The sequence below is a fragment of the Bombina bombina genome, chromosome 4 (assembly GCF_027579735.1).
Source record: "Bombina bombina isolate aBomBom1 chromosome 4, aBomBom1.pri, whole genome shotgun sequence".
NCBI lineage: Eukaryota > Metazoa > Chordata > Amphibia > Anura > Bombinatoridae > Bombina > Bombina bombina.
In genome coordinates this window covers 20,741,421-20,759,809 of record NC_069502.1, presented here as the reverse complement: position 1 = coordinate 20,759,809, position 18,389 = coordinate 20,741,421, and the positions used below count along the sequence as shown (strand labels likewise).

At 42.5% G+C, this 18,389-nt stretch overlaps 1 protein-coding gene across 1 annotated transcript in view; it reads left to right on the top strand.

Moving 5' to 3' along the window:
- Positions 1–18,389, top strand: part of LOC128655849 (zinc finger protein 558) — a 126,827-nt gene that overhangs the window by 91,027 nt on the left and 17,411 nt on the right. The window contains exons 5-6 of the mRNA XM_053709416.1: positions 7,855–7,962; positions 15,957–16,043. Coding sequence (XP_053565391.1) covers positions 7,855–7,962; positions 15,957–16,043 — 195 coding nt within the window. The remainder of the gene's footprint in view (positions 1–7,854; positions 7,963–15,956; positions 16,044–18,389) is intronic.

The window sequence follows — 18,389 nt, the reverse complement described above, 5'->3', positions numbered from 1 at the left end:
TTTGGTTTTCTTCCCAAGGTTGTTTCTGATAAGAATATTAATCAAGAAATTGTTGTTCCTTCTTTAGGTCCTAATCCTTCTTTTCATAAGGAACGTTTGTTGCACAATTTGGATGTAGTTGGTGCATTTAAATATTTTTTGCAGGCGACTAACGATTTTTGCCAGTCTTCTTCTTTATTTGTGTTTTTTTCTGGAAAACGTAAAGGTCAGAAAGCTACGGCTATTTCTCTTTCTTGTTGGTTGAGGAGTGTTATTCGCTTGGCATATGAGACTCCTGAGAAAATCACGGCTCATTCCACGAGGGCTGTTTCTTCTACTTGGGCTTTTGAAAAATGGGGCTTCTGTGGATCAGATTTGCAAGGCTGCTACTTGGTCATCTTTATATACTTTTTCTAAATTTTACAAATTTGATACTTTTGCTTCAGCTGAGGCTGTTTTTGGGTTCTTCATGCAGTGGTGCCTTCTGTTTAGGCTAACTGTCTTGTCCCTCCCTTATCATCCGTGTCCTCTAGCTTGGGTATTGATTTCCAATAGTAATTATGATGATCCGTGGACTCACTGTGTTATTAGACAGAAAATGAAATTTATGCTTACCTGATAAATTGGTTTCTTTCTTGACACTGTGAGTCCATGGCCCCGCCCTGTATTTTCAGACAGTTTATTTTTTCATAAACCTCAGGCACCTCTGCACCTTATATTACTTTCCTTTCTCCTTTCCCTTTGGTCGAATGACTGGGGGTTGTGGGTAAGGGGAGGGGTATTTAACAGCTTTGGCTGTGGTGCTCTTTGCCTCCTCCTGCAGGCCAGGAGTGATATTTCCAATAGTAATTATAATGATCCGTGGACTCACCGTGTCAAGAAAGAAACAAATTTATCAGGTAAGCATAAATTTCATTTTTTTTCTGGAAGCATTTTCAGGATATTCTCTAGAGGGGTTCCAGAGTTCGACTGGATGACGTCTTGGTTGTTCTCGAACTTCCAGATTGCCTGCTTTTCAGAGGATAGATTTTGTGATCTCGGGGATTGGACTGATTTTCCTCTCAGTTGTCTCTGTATCTTTATTGGTTCTGTTTTTTTCCAAGTGTGAAATGGTTTCTCCTCTTACGCATGCTGGGAGATATAGTTTCATTTACTTCAACAATTATTATTTACCTGTATTGTGACAGGTAATCTGTTACAAACATAATAGATCATTCTTAGTTTTAAATCCAGATCCCTGTGAAGGTTGGCTCTAGTTTGTATATTTTTCCTCCTTTATCGCAGAGGATTTTGTCTCAGCTTTTGACTTAGATCAAGTGTGGTTTCTATTCTTGTCAGCTTAATATGGATCGTCCCCTATCTGGGGTCCTTTATTTTTTTTTTTTAACTTTTTTTATTCAACAAAAGAGGTATTCACATAAACCAAGGACAGTGATAAGTCTCATTACATACATAGACAAGGTTTTACATCACTTCCAATACAAGGCCTTGATGATTTTGCTGTCCAATGAGAAGTTCATAATAGTCCTGCGGTAATATGGCCCAGGAGTCATTGGTCATGTTTCTACCCCTCATTTTTCCCTTTTCTCTACAATAATAATAACAAATAACAACATAAAATAAAATAATAACATGCACCAGTGAAGTTTGGTGCAAATCCTACTTACCCAGAGCGCCACCAGCCACCTGATAGTCCCCCAAAATAACGCAAATGTGAGAGAGTTATGTTGGAAAATTGGGCATTTTATATTGCAGTGCCAGAGAAGCACCAATTTCCTCTGAGATTCTCTTTTAATATGAATTCACTGTGTTTAAATGGGTATAGAGCTATCATTTCGAACAGGTGTATTCGACCCGTAAAAGACGGGAAGCTTATCCCATCCTCGCAACAACTCCCTTATGTTTGTGACCGTCTTACCTATGTTTAATGAATATACTTTATTTGGGTCTACGTGGATTTGGATGCCTATATATTTAAATGTACCTTCCGTCGTTTGAAGACCAATACTATTGAGGGTGTTATGCTTAGTGTTTTTCAGCCACGTGGCTTCGGATTTGTCTTTGTTAATTTTGTAACCAGAGAAGGTTCCAAATGTGTCAATAATATCAAGGAGTTTGGGTACGTTGGATATTGGGTCTTCTATAAATAAAAAAGAGGTCGACCGCATATAATGACAAATGTTGTCTAAGGCCTTTAATATTAATTCCGTCGCTATGTTGCCTAATGTGGCAAGCCAGTGGCTCTATGGCCAGGTTAAAGAGGAGTGGGGATAGGGGGCAGCCTTGCTGAGTCCCCCTTTGTAGACCGAAGGGTGTGGACAAGCCACCATTTATAATTATCAACGCTGTAGGGGCGGAATACAGTTTTTGGACAAGGTTAAAAAAAAAACTGCCAGTGACGCCAAAACGGCTCATGGGTGTGTATAGATGGTCCCATTCTATCCTATCAAAGGCCTGTATCTTGTAGGTCTGATTGTTTACCGGAATGGGTTTTATACCAATAGTATGAAGATATAGCTAGAGTTTTTTATATATTTACCGCGGATGAGCGTCCCATGACGAATCCGGTCTAGTCGGGGTGAACTAGCAAGACGAGGACCTGCGCCAATTAAAGATGTTTAATTGCTTTGGATATTTCCTGAGTATATATTGGGGCATTTAGCTTTTCTCTCTGGTCATCCGTCAAAGCAGGGACCACAACATTACCCCAGAACTTGTCTTTCTTCTCTATGTCTATATGTTGTTGGGAGTACAGTGACTGATAGTATGGGAAAAATTCATCCATAATCTCTTTTGTCTGTGAGGTCATGCTCGATTGTGTCTGTAATGATGCTATATATGACCTAGAATTCTGAGCCCTAACCAAACTAGCTAGCAATTTGCCCACCTTGTTTCCATGTCTATAAAAGCGTCCTTGTCTGTGAATATTATATTTGTAGTCCTGCTGAGCTAAAAAGGTGTCTCTGTTTTTTTTTAGGTCATAATAAGTTTGTCTCGTTAAGCTAGAGGGAGCAGAGAGATATTTATTATAGGCCTGTGTTAATTGGGACACATATTGTCCATCTATTTTTTTGGACAATTTGTTATAGTGAGCCGTAAAAGATGTGATATGTCCTATCATAACCGCCTTAGAGGCATACCAGAACAAATCTCTATCCTCCAAGTGTTGTTCATTGTCTGTTGTGTATTGTGTCCAAGCTTGTGTAAGACATTTTTTGAATTCTTCATTATTATAAAGAGGGAAATCTCCGGGATTTGGTTGTTTGTCCCTGCACTACAGGTTGAAGCCTCAAGTGTATCAGAGCATGGTCTGAGATCGTTACTTGACCAATTGTGGGTGATTGAATCTGGGGTGTGAGAGCGACAGAAGTCAGAAAGTAGTCAATGCGTGATAATGTATTATGCGACTTAGAAACGCAAGTGTAATCTCTCTGGTCTGGATTTAGTGTTCTCCAGCTATCAGTCAAACCCAAGATGTCCTTAAAAGTGCTCATTAGTTGTGTTTCCTTTTCTATCTTGAGGTATCTAGTGTATTAGTATGGCCCATAGTAGGGTCCCTAAACCTGTCTAGTGGTAGGATTTGTGCCAAATTGAAATCTCCTCCAATGATCAGAAATGGGTTGTCATATGTGGCCAGCTTTGCCAGCAAGGTAGACCAGAAACTTGGGCAGTATTCGTTGGGGTCGTATTCATTGCATAAGACATATGCAAAGTTGTGTATTTGCATTGTTGTGATGATGTATCTGCCCTTGATGTCGTTCACTGTGTCAGTAAAAGAAACTGGTATCCTCTTTCTGGCTAGTATTGCCACCCCCCGCTTTTTACCCTTTGTCGGTGTATAAATAATTTGGCCTACCCACTGTGATTTGAGTTTTTTATGTTCAGCAGCTGACAACCTGGTCTCCTGAAGCAAAGCTATGTCTGCTCGCTGTGTATTAAGGTGTTGTAATATCATACTTCTTTTCACAGGGGAGGTTATACCCCCAATGTTCCAAGAGGTTATCTTATAGCTCATAGCCATATGAGTAAGCCATGTTTAGAAATGTGTGAACCACTCATGGTGGTAAGTATGTGCCTCCTTGTTTTACTATTGGTTTGTGTGAGGAAAAAACCACAGGGGGGACTTACTATATGTATTGAGCTGTGTAAGTATTCATGGCCGGTAGGTCCATGGGCACCCCGGGTCCATCCTAAGGGAAAGAAAACAATCATCAATATCAATTCTAGGTAACCCACGAATATACACAACCCCCCAGAGCTCCCTAGACTTGGTGCTCGATATTGTACTAAGAAAATTGCACCACAGATAATAAAACAATAGTAATTAAAGTTTATATCAACTATCTTATTTCTGAGACAACCTGCCCCCCTACAGACCAGCAAGGCAGCCAAGTCCTCATAGGTCTCATTAATGTCAGGAAGGTAAGACAATAAGCCCCGTGTTGTTCCGCCTGCTGCGGTTTTCTAGATCTTCCAGGCGGTCTTGGAGAAGTTGGTTTTAATAGATATTTCAGGGAGCCCTCTGATTCATGCTGCTTATCCTCCATTTCAGAAATCCTATTTTCAGCAGACATGAGCCTGGAGAACTGTCTGACTTCACTCGTTAGAGTATCTACGCCAGCCTGTAAGGTATCCATTTTCGGCAAAAAGAACGCCTTAAGCTCCTGCAACAAATTTGAGCTATCATCCGCAGACATTGCTTCAGTGTCAGAGTGGTGCTGGGTAGCAGACTGTGTGTCGACCGCCTGTCGCAGTTTCCTTTCAGATCCTTTAGGCTTGCCACTCATGATATCTGATTTTGGAGGTGACAGTCTCTGGAAATATTTATCTACTTTCATAGAATATTAATTGTTTCACTCCCTGCTACGGGATTTCCAATTGTAGAATATGTCACCAGATGGTGCTATAGTACTGTATTATGGCAGCTAGCTGTGTTTTCCACCAGAAGTTAAAGTTCCAGCATGTACCTTTCAAATAAAACTTAGACTCCAACAACTTCACTCTGGCAAAAAGCGAAGTACAACAGACAAACAATATTCAGATTCCAGTGTCCAGTACATTTATACAGGTACCTCAGATATCCCTGCCTTGATAATTGCAAGAGGTGCAATAAGTGTGGCTTGCTCTGAAAACGTGCGCACCTGCAACTTTCTTGCACCCCCTGTTCCAGTGTAAAACAGTTATGGCTTTCTCTGCAGGGAGCTACAATTCGTTCACTGTGAAATGCTGGTGGGGGTGGGTAAGGATTGCATCTATGTCACGGTCGCAGCCTGCCAAGCTATATCCCAGGGAGGTAAAGGCAAATATAGCTGTAGTGCTCTTATACAGATAGAGTTCAACGTTAATATCTAAGGCTTCCAGGGCCAAAACCGCATTACAAAGGGTTTATGTATCGGCAGACCTGCATTAAATGATGGCCAGGTATATAGTAGCTGACTATGAGCCAGGCGCCCTCAGGCCACGTGGCGCTCTTTCCTTGTGTCGGGCCCTGAATAAAACGTCCCGTTATCAAGAGTGAGGCCAGGTATGTGTCCCCAGCACCACAAATATCACCTTGATTAGCACCTAAGAGTTTTTCGGCCACTGCTCCAGATGTGCTGGCTCTCAGACGGGACCCACAGGCAACCGTGGCTCCAAGATGGCGCTCAGAGTGGCTACACTGCAATCTCAGTTGGATTCCCTGGGCAGGGCGTTATAATTGCCCTTCACGCTGCTGTGACCAGCTGGTCCGTCCGGAGATGTCCAGCAAGGTATTGGCATGGAAAAAAACAGGCTGGAAAGTGTTTTTGCAGGCTTTGCTGTAGTTTTGAACACGGAGCTCTGTGTACCTGCTTCCAACCGCTAGCTTTGCCCAACCGGAAGTCATCTGGGGTCCTTTATATAGGGATTTTTGGTGTGTGGATCTGGTGATTTTCCCCATAAAGATTTCCGCTAAGGCGGGACTTTTTGCTTCCGATTCTAGATTTGGAAGCGGATTTGGAGCCTGTTCGTCTAGTCGTGTCTAGTCAGGGTTTTATCTGTTATGGTCCTTATTTCCTTGATCCAGGCTCGGAAGCCAATATCTCACATATATTTATATAGTTGGGCTTTCTCCCATTATGGTGCGAATCTCTGGGTTTTTCCCTTAGGGAGAGTCTCTCGTATTGTCATTTCTCCAGGAGTATCTGGAGAAGGGATTGTCTCTCTTTTTATGATTTTTTGTTCAGGTCAAGTTTCAGACCTGGGTTTCATATCTATGGGCTCCTTCTTTAGAGTCTTGTCTGATTCTTATGGGTTGCTATAGGTTTTTATTTGGACATGTTAATGTGTCAAGGTTCAGTAGGTATCTGGCTGAACTTGGCAATAGGAGATGTTGGTGCAGATCCAGCTCAGATTCTCTGGTCGGTAATCGCAGATGAGCACCATAATTCTTCTTTTTCTTTCCGTGCGGAAAGGATGATCTGGGTATCCCTTTGGATTTTATTTCAAAGGTTTTTGTGGAACACAATTTCATTAAGGTAATTTTTGTTCATTCAGGGTGTCCTACTCATTCTTCTCAGATGGTGGGTAGGGTTTTCAACCTGGTTGTGTGTCCATGCTCTAAATTTCTATTTCAGATTTTAGAGCTTTTTGGTTGAGGAGTGTCTCGGGATGGTGCAGGAAATGTCTAGTCATCTATCTCCTGGGAGGATTTCAGCTCTTTCTACTTGAGGTTTTTTTTTTTTTTTTGACGACAAGGTTTCTGTGGAGCAAATGTGTATAGCGTTCACTTGGTCCTGGTTTTCTTACCTTCAGTGAGTTTTCTGTTGGGAGAAGGGTTCTTAAGCGGCGGTGCCTTCTGTTTAGGTACAACTGTCTTGTTTCTCCCTCCCTTCCATTCTGTGTCCTCTAGCTTGGGTATTGGTTCCCACTAGTAATTAGAATGGATGTGTGGACTCTCCATGCATTTGGAAAGAAAACAAAACTTATGCTTACCTGATTTAATTCTTTTCTTTCCAGGCATGGAGAGTCCACGACCCGCCCTCTTCTATATTTTTAGACGGCTCGTTTTCTTTTGTCATTATCTAAACTTCAGGCACCTCTATACCCTTTGGGTCCTCTTCTCTTTCTATATTTCCTCGGCTGAATGACTGGGGATTGTGGGAAGTGGGAGGATACTTGCTGGGGTGTTCTTTGCCTCCACCTGGTGGCCAGGAGTTGAATTCCCACTAGTAATTAGACTGGATTTGTCAAGTAAGCATACATTTTGTTATCCTTGCCTGTGTATCACTTTTTGTGCAAAGCAATGATGACTGCACATATTTCCTTGCAGGTAACCATGGTTAACAGAGGAAGAACATTGATTTTAAGCACCACCCTCCTTTTAAAGCTTCCAGTCTGTTTTTCTAACTCATTCAGCATGACAGAGTGGTCTCCAGCCTTGTCCTTGTCAACACTGACACCTGTGTTAACGAGAGAATCACTGTCATGATGTCAGCTAGTCCTTTTGTGGCAGGGCTGAAATACAGTGGAAATGTTTTTTGGGGATTAATTTCATTTTCATGGCAAAGAGGGACTTGCAATTGATCTGATCACTCTTCATAATGTTCTGGAGTATATGCAAATTGCTATCATAAAAACTGAGGCAGCAGACTTTGTCATTCTCAAAACTTTTGGCCAGGACTGTACAATGTATTGTACTAAAGGCGTAAATAATCCAGAGGGCGAGGAGCAGAATTTCATAATCTCAGGGAGCGTTTCCATTCAGTGTTGCCTCTTGTATGATGCCTCACACTGTCTCTAGCACTAGGGTTTATTCTATTTGTCCTTATACCAGGAGCTTTCATTGGCGGTAATGAGCACCAGGTTTGGGAGGTACACCTGTGTAATTGGCCTGTAATTACCTGCTTTTTTCAGGCACTGCTGTACTTGTGCCGGATATTCTACTGAAGATTGACCAGGGGAAGAATCTTAAAAATTGCTCTGGACGAGAGAGAGAACAGACTCCACTTGATTCTTGCAGAGGTAGGTATCAGTATCAAGCACAACTAGGTATGAGTGTACACAGCTAGGTATGAGCGTACACAGCTAGGTATGAGCGTACACAGCTAGGTATGAGCGTACACAGCTAGGTATGAGCGTACACAGCTAGGTAGGAGCGTACACAGCTAGGTATGAGCGTACACAGCTAGGTATGAGCGTACACAGCTAGGTATGAGCGTACACCGCTAGGTATGAGCGTACACCGCTAGGTATGAGCGTACACCGCTAGGTATGAGCGTACACCGCTAGGTATGAGCGTACACCGCTAGGTATGAGCGTACACGGCTAGGTATGAGCGTACACGGCTAGGTATGAGCGTACACCGCTAGGTATGAGCGTACACGGCTAGGTATGAGCGTACACGGCTAGGTATGAGCGTACACGGCTAGGTATGAGCGTACACGGCTAGGTATGAGCGTACACGGCTAGGTATGAGCGTACACGGCTAGGTATGAGCGTACACGGCTAGGTATGAGAGTACACGGCTAGGTATGAGCGTACACGGCTAGGTATGAGCGTACACGGCTAGGTATGAGCGTACACGGCTAGGTATGAGCGTACACGGCTAGGTATGAGCGTACACGGCTAGGTATGAGCGTACACGGCTAGGTATGAGCGTACACGGCTAGGTATGAGCGTACACGGCTAGGTATGAGCGTACACGGCTAGGTATGAGCGTACACGGCTAGGTATGAGAGTGCACAGCTAGGATATCCACTTTGCATTCAGAAAACACTTTAGTGAATGCTGCTGTGGAGATAAACCAAGAAAACAACATTACAGCACCACCCTCTTATTCATCCTAGTAAATAGTTTGTATCTTCCCTGAAAAAAATGGTAATGCTGCTTCCCCCTAAGATATCATCTCTCCCCTCTTCTCTGCCACAAGCACTCCAGCCCTTACATGATTACAAATCTTACCCTGCCCAGCAAGTGTCCCTGTCACTCACAGTATATTGGTTTAATGCAGGCACAGGGTCAGCTTGTACCTCCCTCTAACCCGAGACAATACACATTACCCATAGCCACATAACCCTAAATAATGCACGTAACCTGTGTGTAACCTGAGACAATACACATACCCCGTACCCACATAACCCTAAATAATGCATGTATCCTATGTCTAACCTGAGACAATACACATACCCCGTACCCACATAACCCTAAATAATGCATGTATCCTATGTCTAACCTGAGACAATACACATACCCCGTACCCACATAACCCTAAATAATGCATGTATCCTATGTCTAACCTGAGACAATACACATACACCGTACCCACATAACCCTAAATAATGCACGTAACCTATGTGTAACCTGAGACAATACACATACACCGTACCCACATAACCCTAAATAATGCATGTATCCTATGTGTAACCTGAGACAATACACATACCCCGTACCCACATAACCCTAAATAATGCATGTATCCTATGTCTAACCTGAGACAATACACATACCCCGTACCCACATAACCCTAAATAATGCACGTAACCTGAGACAATACACATACCCCGTACCCACATAACCCTAAATAATGCATGTATCCTATGTCTAACCTGAGACAATACACATACCCCGTACCCACATAACTCTAAATAATGCATGTATCCTATGTCTAACCTGAGACAATACACATACCCCGTACCCACATAACCCTAAATAATGCATGTATCCTATGTCTAACCTGAGACAATACACATACCCCGTACCCACATAACCCTAAATAATGCATGTATCCTATGTCTAACCTGAGACAATACACATACACCGTACCCACATAACCCTAAATAATGCATGTATCCTATGTCTAACCTGAGACAATACACATACACCGTACCCACATAACCCTAAATAATGCATGTATCCTATGTGTAACCTGAGACAATACACATACCCCGTACCCACATAACTCTAAATAATGCACGTAACCTGAGACAATACACATACCCCGTACCCACATAACCCTAAATAATGCATATAACCTGTGTGTAACCTGAGACAATACACATACCCCGTACCCACATAAACCTAAATAATACACATACCTTGTGTGTAACCCTAGACAATACAGATACCCCGTACCCACATAACCATAAATAATGCATGTATCCTATGTGTAACCTGAGACGATACACATACCCCGTACCCACATAACCCTAAATAATGCATGTATCCTATGTGTAACCTGAGACGATACACATACCCCGTACCCACATAAACATAAATAATGCACATACCTTGTGTGTAACCCTAGATAATACAGATACCCCGTACCTACATAACCCTAAATAATGCATGTATCCTATGTGTAAACTGAGACGATACACATACCCCGTACCCACATAACCCTAAATAATGCATGTATCCTATGTGTAACCTGAGACAATACACATACCCCGTACCCACATAAACCTAAATAATGCACATACCTTGTGTTTAACCCTAGACAATACAGATACCCCGTACCCACATAACCCTAAATAATGCATGTATCCTATGTTTAACCTGAGACAATACACATACCCCGTACCCACATAACCCTAAATAATGCATGTATCCTATGTGTAACCTGAGACAATATACATACCCCATACCCACATAACCCTAAATAATGCATGTATCCTATGTGTAACCTGAGACAATACACATACCCCGTACCCACATAAACCTAAATATTGCATGTATCCTATGTGTAACCTGAGACAATACACATACCCCGTACCCACATAACCCTAAATAATGCATGTATCCTATGTGTAACCTGAGACGATACACATACCCGTACCCACATAACCCTAAATAATGCATGTATCCTATGTGTAACCTGAGACAATACACATACCCGTACCCACATAACCCTAAATAATGCACGTAACCTGAGACAATACACATACCAGTACCCACATAACCCTAAATAATGCACATACCTTGTGTGTAACCCTAGACAATACAGATACCCTGTACCCACATAACCCTAAATAATGCATGTATCCTATGTGTAACCTGAGACGATACACATACCCCGTACCCACATAACCCTAAATAATGCACATACCTTGTGTGTAACCCTAGACAATACACATACCCCGTACCCACATAACCCTAAATAATGCACATACCTTGTGTGTAACCCTAGACAATACAGATACCCCGTACCCACATAACCCTAAATAATGCACGTAACCTGAGACAATACACATACCCGTACCCACATAACCCTAAATAATGCACATACCTTGTGTGTAACCCTAGACAATACAGATACCCCGTACCCACATAACCCTAAATAATGCATGTATCCTATGTGTAACCTGAGACAATACACATACCCCGTACCCACATTACCCTAAATAATGCATGTATCCTATGTGTAACCTGAGACAATACACATAACCCATACCCACATAACCCTAAATAATGCATGTATCCTATGTGTAACCTGAGACAATACACATACCCGTACCCACATAACCCTAAATAATGCACGTAACCTGTGTGTAACCTGAGACAATAGACATAACCTGTACCCACATAACCCTAAATAATGCATGTATCCTATGTGTAATCTGAGACAATACACATACCCGTACCCACATAACCCTAAATAATGCACGTAACCTGTGTGTAACCTGAGACAATAGACATAACCTGTACCCACATAACCCTAAATAATGCATCCGTTGTGTAACCTGAGACAATACACATACCGCATACCCATGTAACCCTAAATAATGCACGCATCCTGTGTGTAACCTGAGACAATACACATACCCCGTACCCACATAACCCTAAATAATGCATGTATCCTGTATGTAACTTGAGACAATACACATACCCCGTACCCACATAACCCTAAATAATGCATGTATCCTATGTCTAACCTGAGACAATACACATACCACGTACCCACATAACCCTAAATAATGCATGTATCCTATGTCTAACCTGAGACAATACACATACACCGTACCCACATAACCCTAAATAATGCATGTATCCTATGTCTAACCTGAGACAATACACATACACCGTACCCACATAACCCTAAATAATGTGGGTACGGTGTATGTGTATTGGTTTAATGCAGGCACAGGGTCAGCTTGTACCTCCCTCTAACCCGAGACAATACACATAACCCATACCCACATAACCCTAAATAATGCACGTAACCTGTGTGTAACCTGAGACAATACACATACCCCGTACCCACATAACCCTAAATAATGCATGTATCCTATGTCTAACCTGAGACAATACACATACACCGTACCCACATAACCCTAAATAATGCATGTATCCTATGTCTAACCTGAGACAATACACATACACCGTACCCACATAACCCTAAATAATGCATGTATCCTATGTCTAACCTGAGACAATACACATACACCGTACCCACATAACCCTAAATAATGCATGTATCCTATGTGTAACCTGAGACAATACACATACCCCGTACCCACATAACTCTAAATAATGCACGTAACCTGAGACAATACACATACCCCGTACCCACATAACCCTAAATAATGCATATAACCTGTGTGTAACCTGAGACAATACACATACCCCGTACCCACATAAACCTAAATAATACACATACCTTGTGTGTAACCCTAGACAATACAGATACCCCGTACCCACATAACCATAAATAATGCATGTATCCTATGTGTAACCTGAGACGATACACATACCCCGTACCCACATAACCCTAAATAATGCATGTATCCTATGTGTAACCTGAGACGATACACATACCCCGTACCCACATAAACATAAATAATGCACATACCTTGTGTGTAACCCTAGACAATACAGATACCCCGTACCTACATAACCCTAAATAATGCATGTATCCTATGTGTAACCTGAGACGATACACATACCCCGTACCCACATAACCCTAAATAATGCATGTATCCTATGTGTAACCTGAGACAATACACATACCCCGTACCCACATAAACCTAAATAATGCACATACCTTGTGTTTAACCCTAGACAATACAGATACCCCGTACCCACATAACCCTAAATAATGCATGTATCCTATGTTTAACCTGAGACAATACACATACCCCGTACCCACATAACCCTAAATAATGCATGTATCCTATGTGTAACCTGAGACAATATACATACCCCATACCCACATAACCCTAAATAATGCATGTATCCTATGTGTAACCTGAGACAATACACATACCCCGTACCCACATAACCCTAAATAATGCATGTATCCTATGTGTAACCTGAGACGATACACATACCCGTACCCACATAACCCTAAATAATGCATGTATCCTATGTGTAACCTGAGACAATACACATACCCGTACCCACATAATCCTAAATAATGCACGTAACCTGAGACAATACACATACCCGTACCCACATAACCCTAAATAATGCACATACCTTGTGTGTAACCCTAGACAATACAGATACCCTGTACCCACATAACCCTAAATAATGCATGTATCCTATGTGTAACCTGAGACGATACACATACCCCGTACCCACATAACCCTAAATAATGCACATACCTTGTGTGTAACCCTAGACAATACACATACCCCGTACCCACATAACCCTAAATAATGCACATACCTTGTGTGTAACCCTAGACAATACAGATACCCCGTACCCACATAACCCTAAATAATGCACCTTACCTGAGACAATACACATACCCACATAACCCTAAATAATGCACATACCTTGTGTGTAACCCTAGACAATACAGATACCCCGTACCCACATAACCCTAAATAATGCATGTATCCTATGTGTAACCTGAGACGATACACATACCCCGTACCCACATAACCCTAAATAATGCATGTATCCTATGTGTAACCTGAGACAATACACATACCCCGTACCCACATAAACCTAAATAATGCACATACCTTGTGTTTAACCCTAGACAATACAGATACCCCGTACCCACATAACCCTAAATAATGCATGTATCCTATGTGTAACCTGAGACAATACACATACCCCGTACCCACATTACCCTAAATAATGCATGTATCCTATGTGTAACCTGAGACAATACACATAACCCGTACCCACATAACCCTAAATAATGCATGTATCCTATGTGTAACCTGAGACAATACACATACCCGTACCCACATAACCCTAAATAATGCACGTAACCTGTGTGTAACCTGAGACAATAGACATAACCTGTACCCACATAACCCTAAATAATGCATCCGTTGTGTAACCTGAGACAATACACATACCGCATACCCATGTAACCCTAAATAATGCACGCATCCTGTGTGTAACCTGAGACAATACACATACCCCGTACCCACATAACCCTAAATAATGCATGTATCCTGTATGTAACTTGAGACAATACACATACCCCGTACCCACATAACCCTAAATAATGCATCCGTTGTGTAACCTGAGACAATACACATACCGCATACCCATGTAACCCTAAATAATGCACGCATCCTGTGTGTAACCTGAGACAATACACATACCCCATACCCACATATCCCTAAACAATGCATGTACCCTGTGTGTACCTGAGACAATACACATACCTCATTCTTATATAACCCTAAATAATGCATATACCGTGTGTGTAACCCGAGAGAATACACATACCCCATACCCACATATCCCTAAACAATGCATGTACCCTGTGTGTACCTGAGACAATACACATACCTCATACTTACATAACCCTAAATAATGCATATACCGTGTGTGTAACCCGAGAGAATACATATACCCCATACCCACATATCCCTAAACAATGCATGTACCCTGTGTGTAACCTGAGACAATACACATACCTCATACTTACATAACCCTAAATAATGCATATACCGTGTGTGTAACCCGAGAGAATACACATACCCCATACCCACATATCCCTAAACAATGCATGTACCCTGTGTGTAACCTGAGACAATACACATACCTCATACTTACATAACCCTAAATAATGCATATACCGTGTGTGTAACCCGAGAGAATACACATACCCCATACCCACATATCCCTAAACAATGCATGTACCCTGTGTGTAACCGGAGACAATACACATACCTCATACTTACATAACCCTAAATAATGCATATACCGTGTGTGTAACCCGAGAGAATACACATACCCCATACCCACATATCCCTAAACAATGCATGTACCCTGTGTGTAACCTGAGACAATACACATACCTCATACTTACATAACCCTAAATAATGCATATACCCTGTGTGTAACCCGAGAGAATACACATACCCCATACCCACATATCCCTAAACAATGTATGTACCCTGTGTGTAACCGGAGACAATACACATACCTCATACTTACATAACCCTAAATAATGCATATACCGTGTGTGTAACCCGAGAGAATACACATACCCCATACCCACATATCCCTAAACAATGCATGTACCCTGTGTGTAACCGGAAAAAATACACATACCTCATACTTACATAACCCTAAATAATGCATATACCGTGTGTGTAACCCGAGAGAATACACATACCCCATACCCACATATCCCTAAACAATGCATGTACCCTGTGTGTAACCTGAGACAATACACATACCTCATACTTACATAACCCTAAACAATGCATGTACCCTGTGTGTAACCCGAGAGAATACACATACCCCATACCCACATATCCCTAAACAATGCATGTACCCTGTGTGTAACCTGAGACAATACACATACCTCATACTTACATAACCCTAAACAATGCATGTACCCTGTGTGTAACCCGAGACAATACACATACTGCATACCCACGTAACTCTAAATACTCGAGACAAATAGGGCATATATATTAATCCTACCAGGAAGGGTTGCCCACAGCTCAGTCATAAAGTGTGGTCTGCAGTAATACATACAATATATGTGTGACTATTACATGCACTTGTGTGACTGACTGTACTGTGTGCTTTAATAACAGGTTCCCACAACCGTAAACCTGAGCATCCCATGCGGCTGAAACAAGAGGATGATGTGCGATTCTCTGGTCTGGACAACACAGAAAGAGGTAATATACTGTGGGCGAGTCAGTTACCTAGAGAGCTACTGTGAGAGACATTCTGCTTGTATGATCTGCCAGAGAGAGAGACACTACTGTGATAAACCGTGCTGATTAGACAGTCTGAGAGAGTGCTGTAGAGACAGCCAGGAAGAAAGTGAGTGTCTTGTGAGAGAGCGAGTGCTGTAGAGACAGCCAGGAAGAAAGTGAGAGTGTCTTGTGAGAGAGCGAGTGCTGTAGAGACAGCCAGGAAGAAAGTGAATGTCTTGTGAGAGAGCGAGTGCTGTAGAGACAGCCAGGAAGAAAGTGAATGTCTTGTGAGAGAGCGAGTGCTGTAGAGACAGCCAGGAAGAAAGTGAGAGTGTCTTGTGAGAGAGCGAGTGCTGTAGAGACAGCCAGGAAGAAAGTGAGAGTGTCTTGTGAGAGAGCGAGTGCTGTAGAGACAGCCAGGAAGAAAGTGAGAGTGTCTTGTGAGAGAGCGAGTGCTGGAGAGACAAGTTAGTGTCGCAGAGTCATTCATCCTATTAGCTAAAATACTGTTGTGTGTGAGTGACAGCATGTGTGCAGCATGTTATATGTCTGCAGGTCACTGTGAGAGCATGTGTGCCGTATGTTATAAGTCTGTAGGTCACTGTGAGAGCATGTGTGCCGTATGTTATAAGTCTGCAGGTCACTGTGAGAGCATGTGTGCAGTATGTTATTAGTCTGCAGGTCACTGTGAGAGCATGTGTGCCGTATGTTATTAGTCTGCAGGTCACTGTGAGAGCATGTGTGCAGTATGTTATAAGTCTGCAGGTCACTGTGACAGCATGTGCAGTATGTTATTAGTCTGCAGGTCACTGTGACAGCGTGTGTGCAGTATGTTATGTCTGCAGGTCACTGTGAGAGCATGTGTGCAGTATGTTATAAGTCTGCAGGTCAGTGTGAGAGCATGTGTGCAGTATGTTATAAGTCTGCAGGTCACTGTGATAGCATGTGTGCCGTATGTTTTAAGTCTGTAGGTCACTGTGACAGTATGTGTGCAGTATGCTATAAGTCTGCAGGTCACTGTGACAGTATGTGTGCAGTATGTTATAAGTATGCAGGTCACTGTGACAGTATGTGTGCAGTATGTTATAAGTCTGCAGGTCATTGTGAGAGCATGTGTGCCGTATGTTATAAGTCTGCAGGTCATTGTGAGAGCATGTGTGCAGTATGTTATAAGTCTGCAGATCACTGTGAGAGCATGTGTGCCATATGTTATTAGTCTGCAGGTCACTGTGACAGCTTGTGTGCAGTATGCTATAAGTCTGTAGGTCACTGTGAGTGCATGTGTGCAGTATGTTATACGTCTGCAGGTCACTGTGAGTGCATGTGTGCAGTATGTTATACGTCTGCAGGTCACTGTGAGAGCATGTGTGCAGTATGCTATAAGTCTGCAGGTCACTGTGAGAGCATGTGTGCAGTATGCTATAAGTCTGCAGGTCACTGTGAGAGCATGTGTGCAGTATGTTATAAGTCTGCAGATCACTGTGAGAGCATGTGTGCAGTATGTTATAAGTCTGCAGGTCACTGTGAGAGCATGTGTGCAGTATGTTATACGTCTGCAGGTCACTGTGAGAGCATGTGTGCAGTATGTTATACGTCTGCAGGTCACTGTGAGAGCATGTGTGCAGTATGCTATAAGTCTGCAGGTCACTGTGAGAGCATGTGTGCAGTATGTTATTAGTCTGCAGGTCACTGTGAGTGCATGTGTGCAGTATGTTATACGTCTGCAGGTCACTGTGAGTGCATGTGTGCAGTATGTTATACGTCTGCAGGTCACTGTGAGTGCATGTGTGCAGTATGTTATACGTCTGCAGGTCACTGTGAGAGCATGTGTGCAGTATGCTATAAGTCTGCAGGTCACTGTGAGAGCATGTGTGCAGTATGCTATAAGTCTGCAGGTCACTGTGAGAGCATGTGTGCAGTATGTTATAAGTCTGCAGATCACTGTGAGAGCATGTGTGCAGTATGTTATAAGTCTGCAGGTCACTGTGAGAGCATGTGTGCAGTATGTTATAAGTCTGCAGGTCACTGTGAGAGCATGTGTGCAGTATGTTATAAGTCTGCAGGTCACTGTGAGAGCATGTGTGCAGTATGTTATAAGTCTGTAGGTCACTGTGAGAGCGTGTGTGCAGTATGTTATAAGTCTGCAGGTCACTGTGAGAGCATGTGTGCAGTATGTTATAAGTCTGTAGGTCACTGTGAGAGCATGTGTGCAGTATATTATAAGTCTGCAGGTCACTGTGAGAGCATGTGTGCAGTATGTTATAAGTCTGTAGGTCACTGTGAGAGCATGTGTGCAGTATGTTATAAGTCTGCAGGTCACTGTGA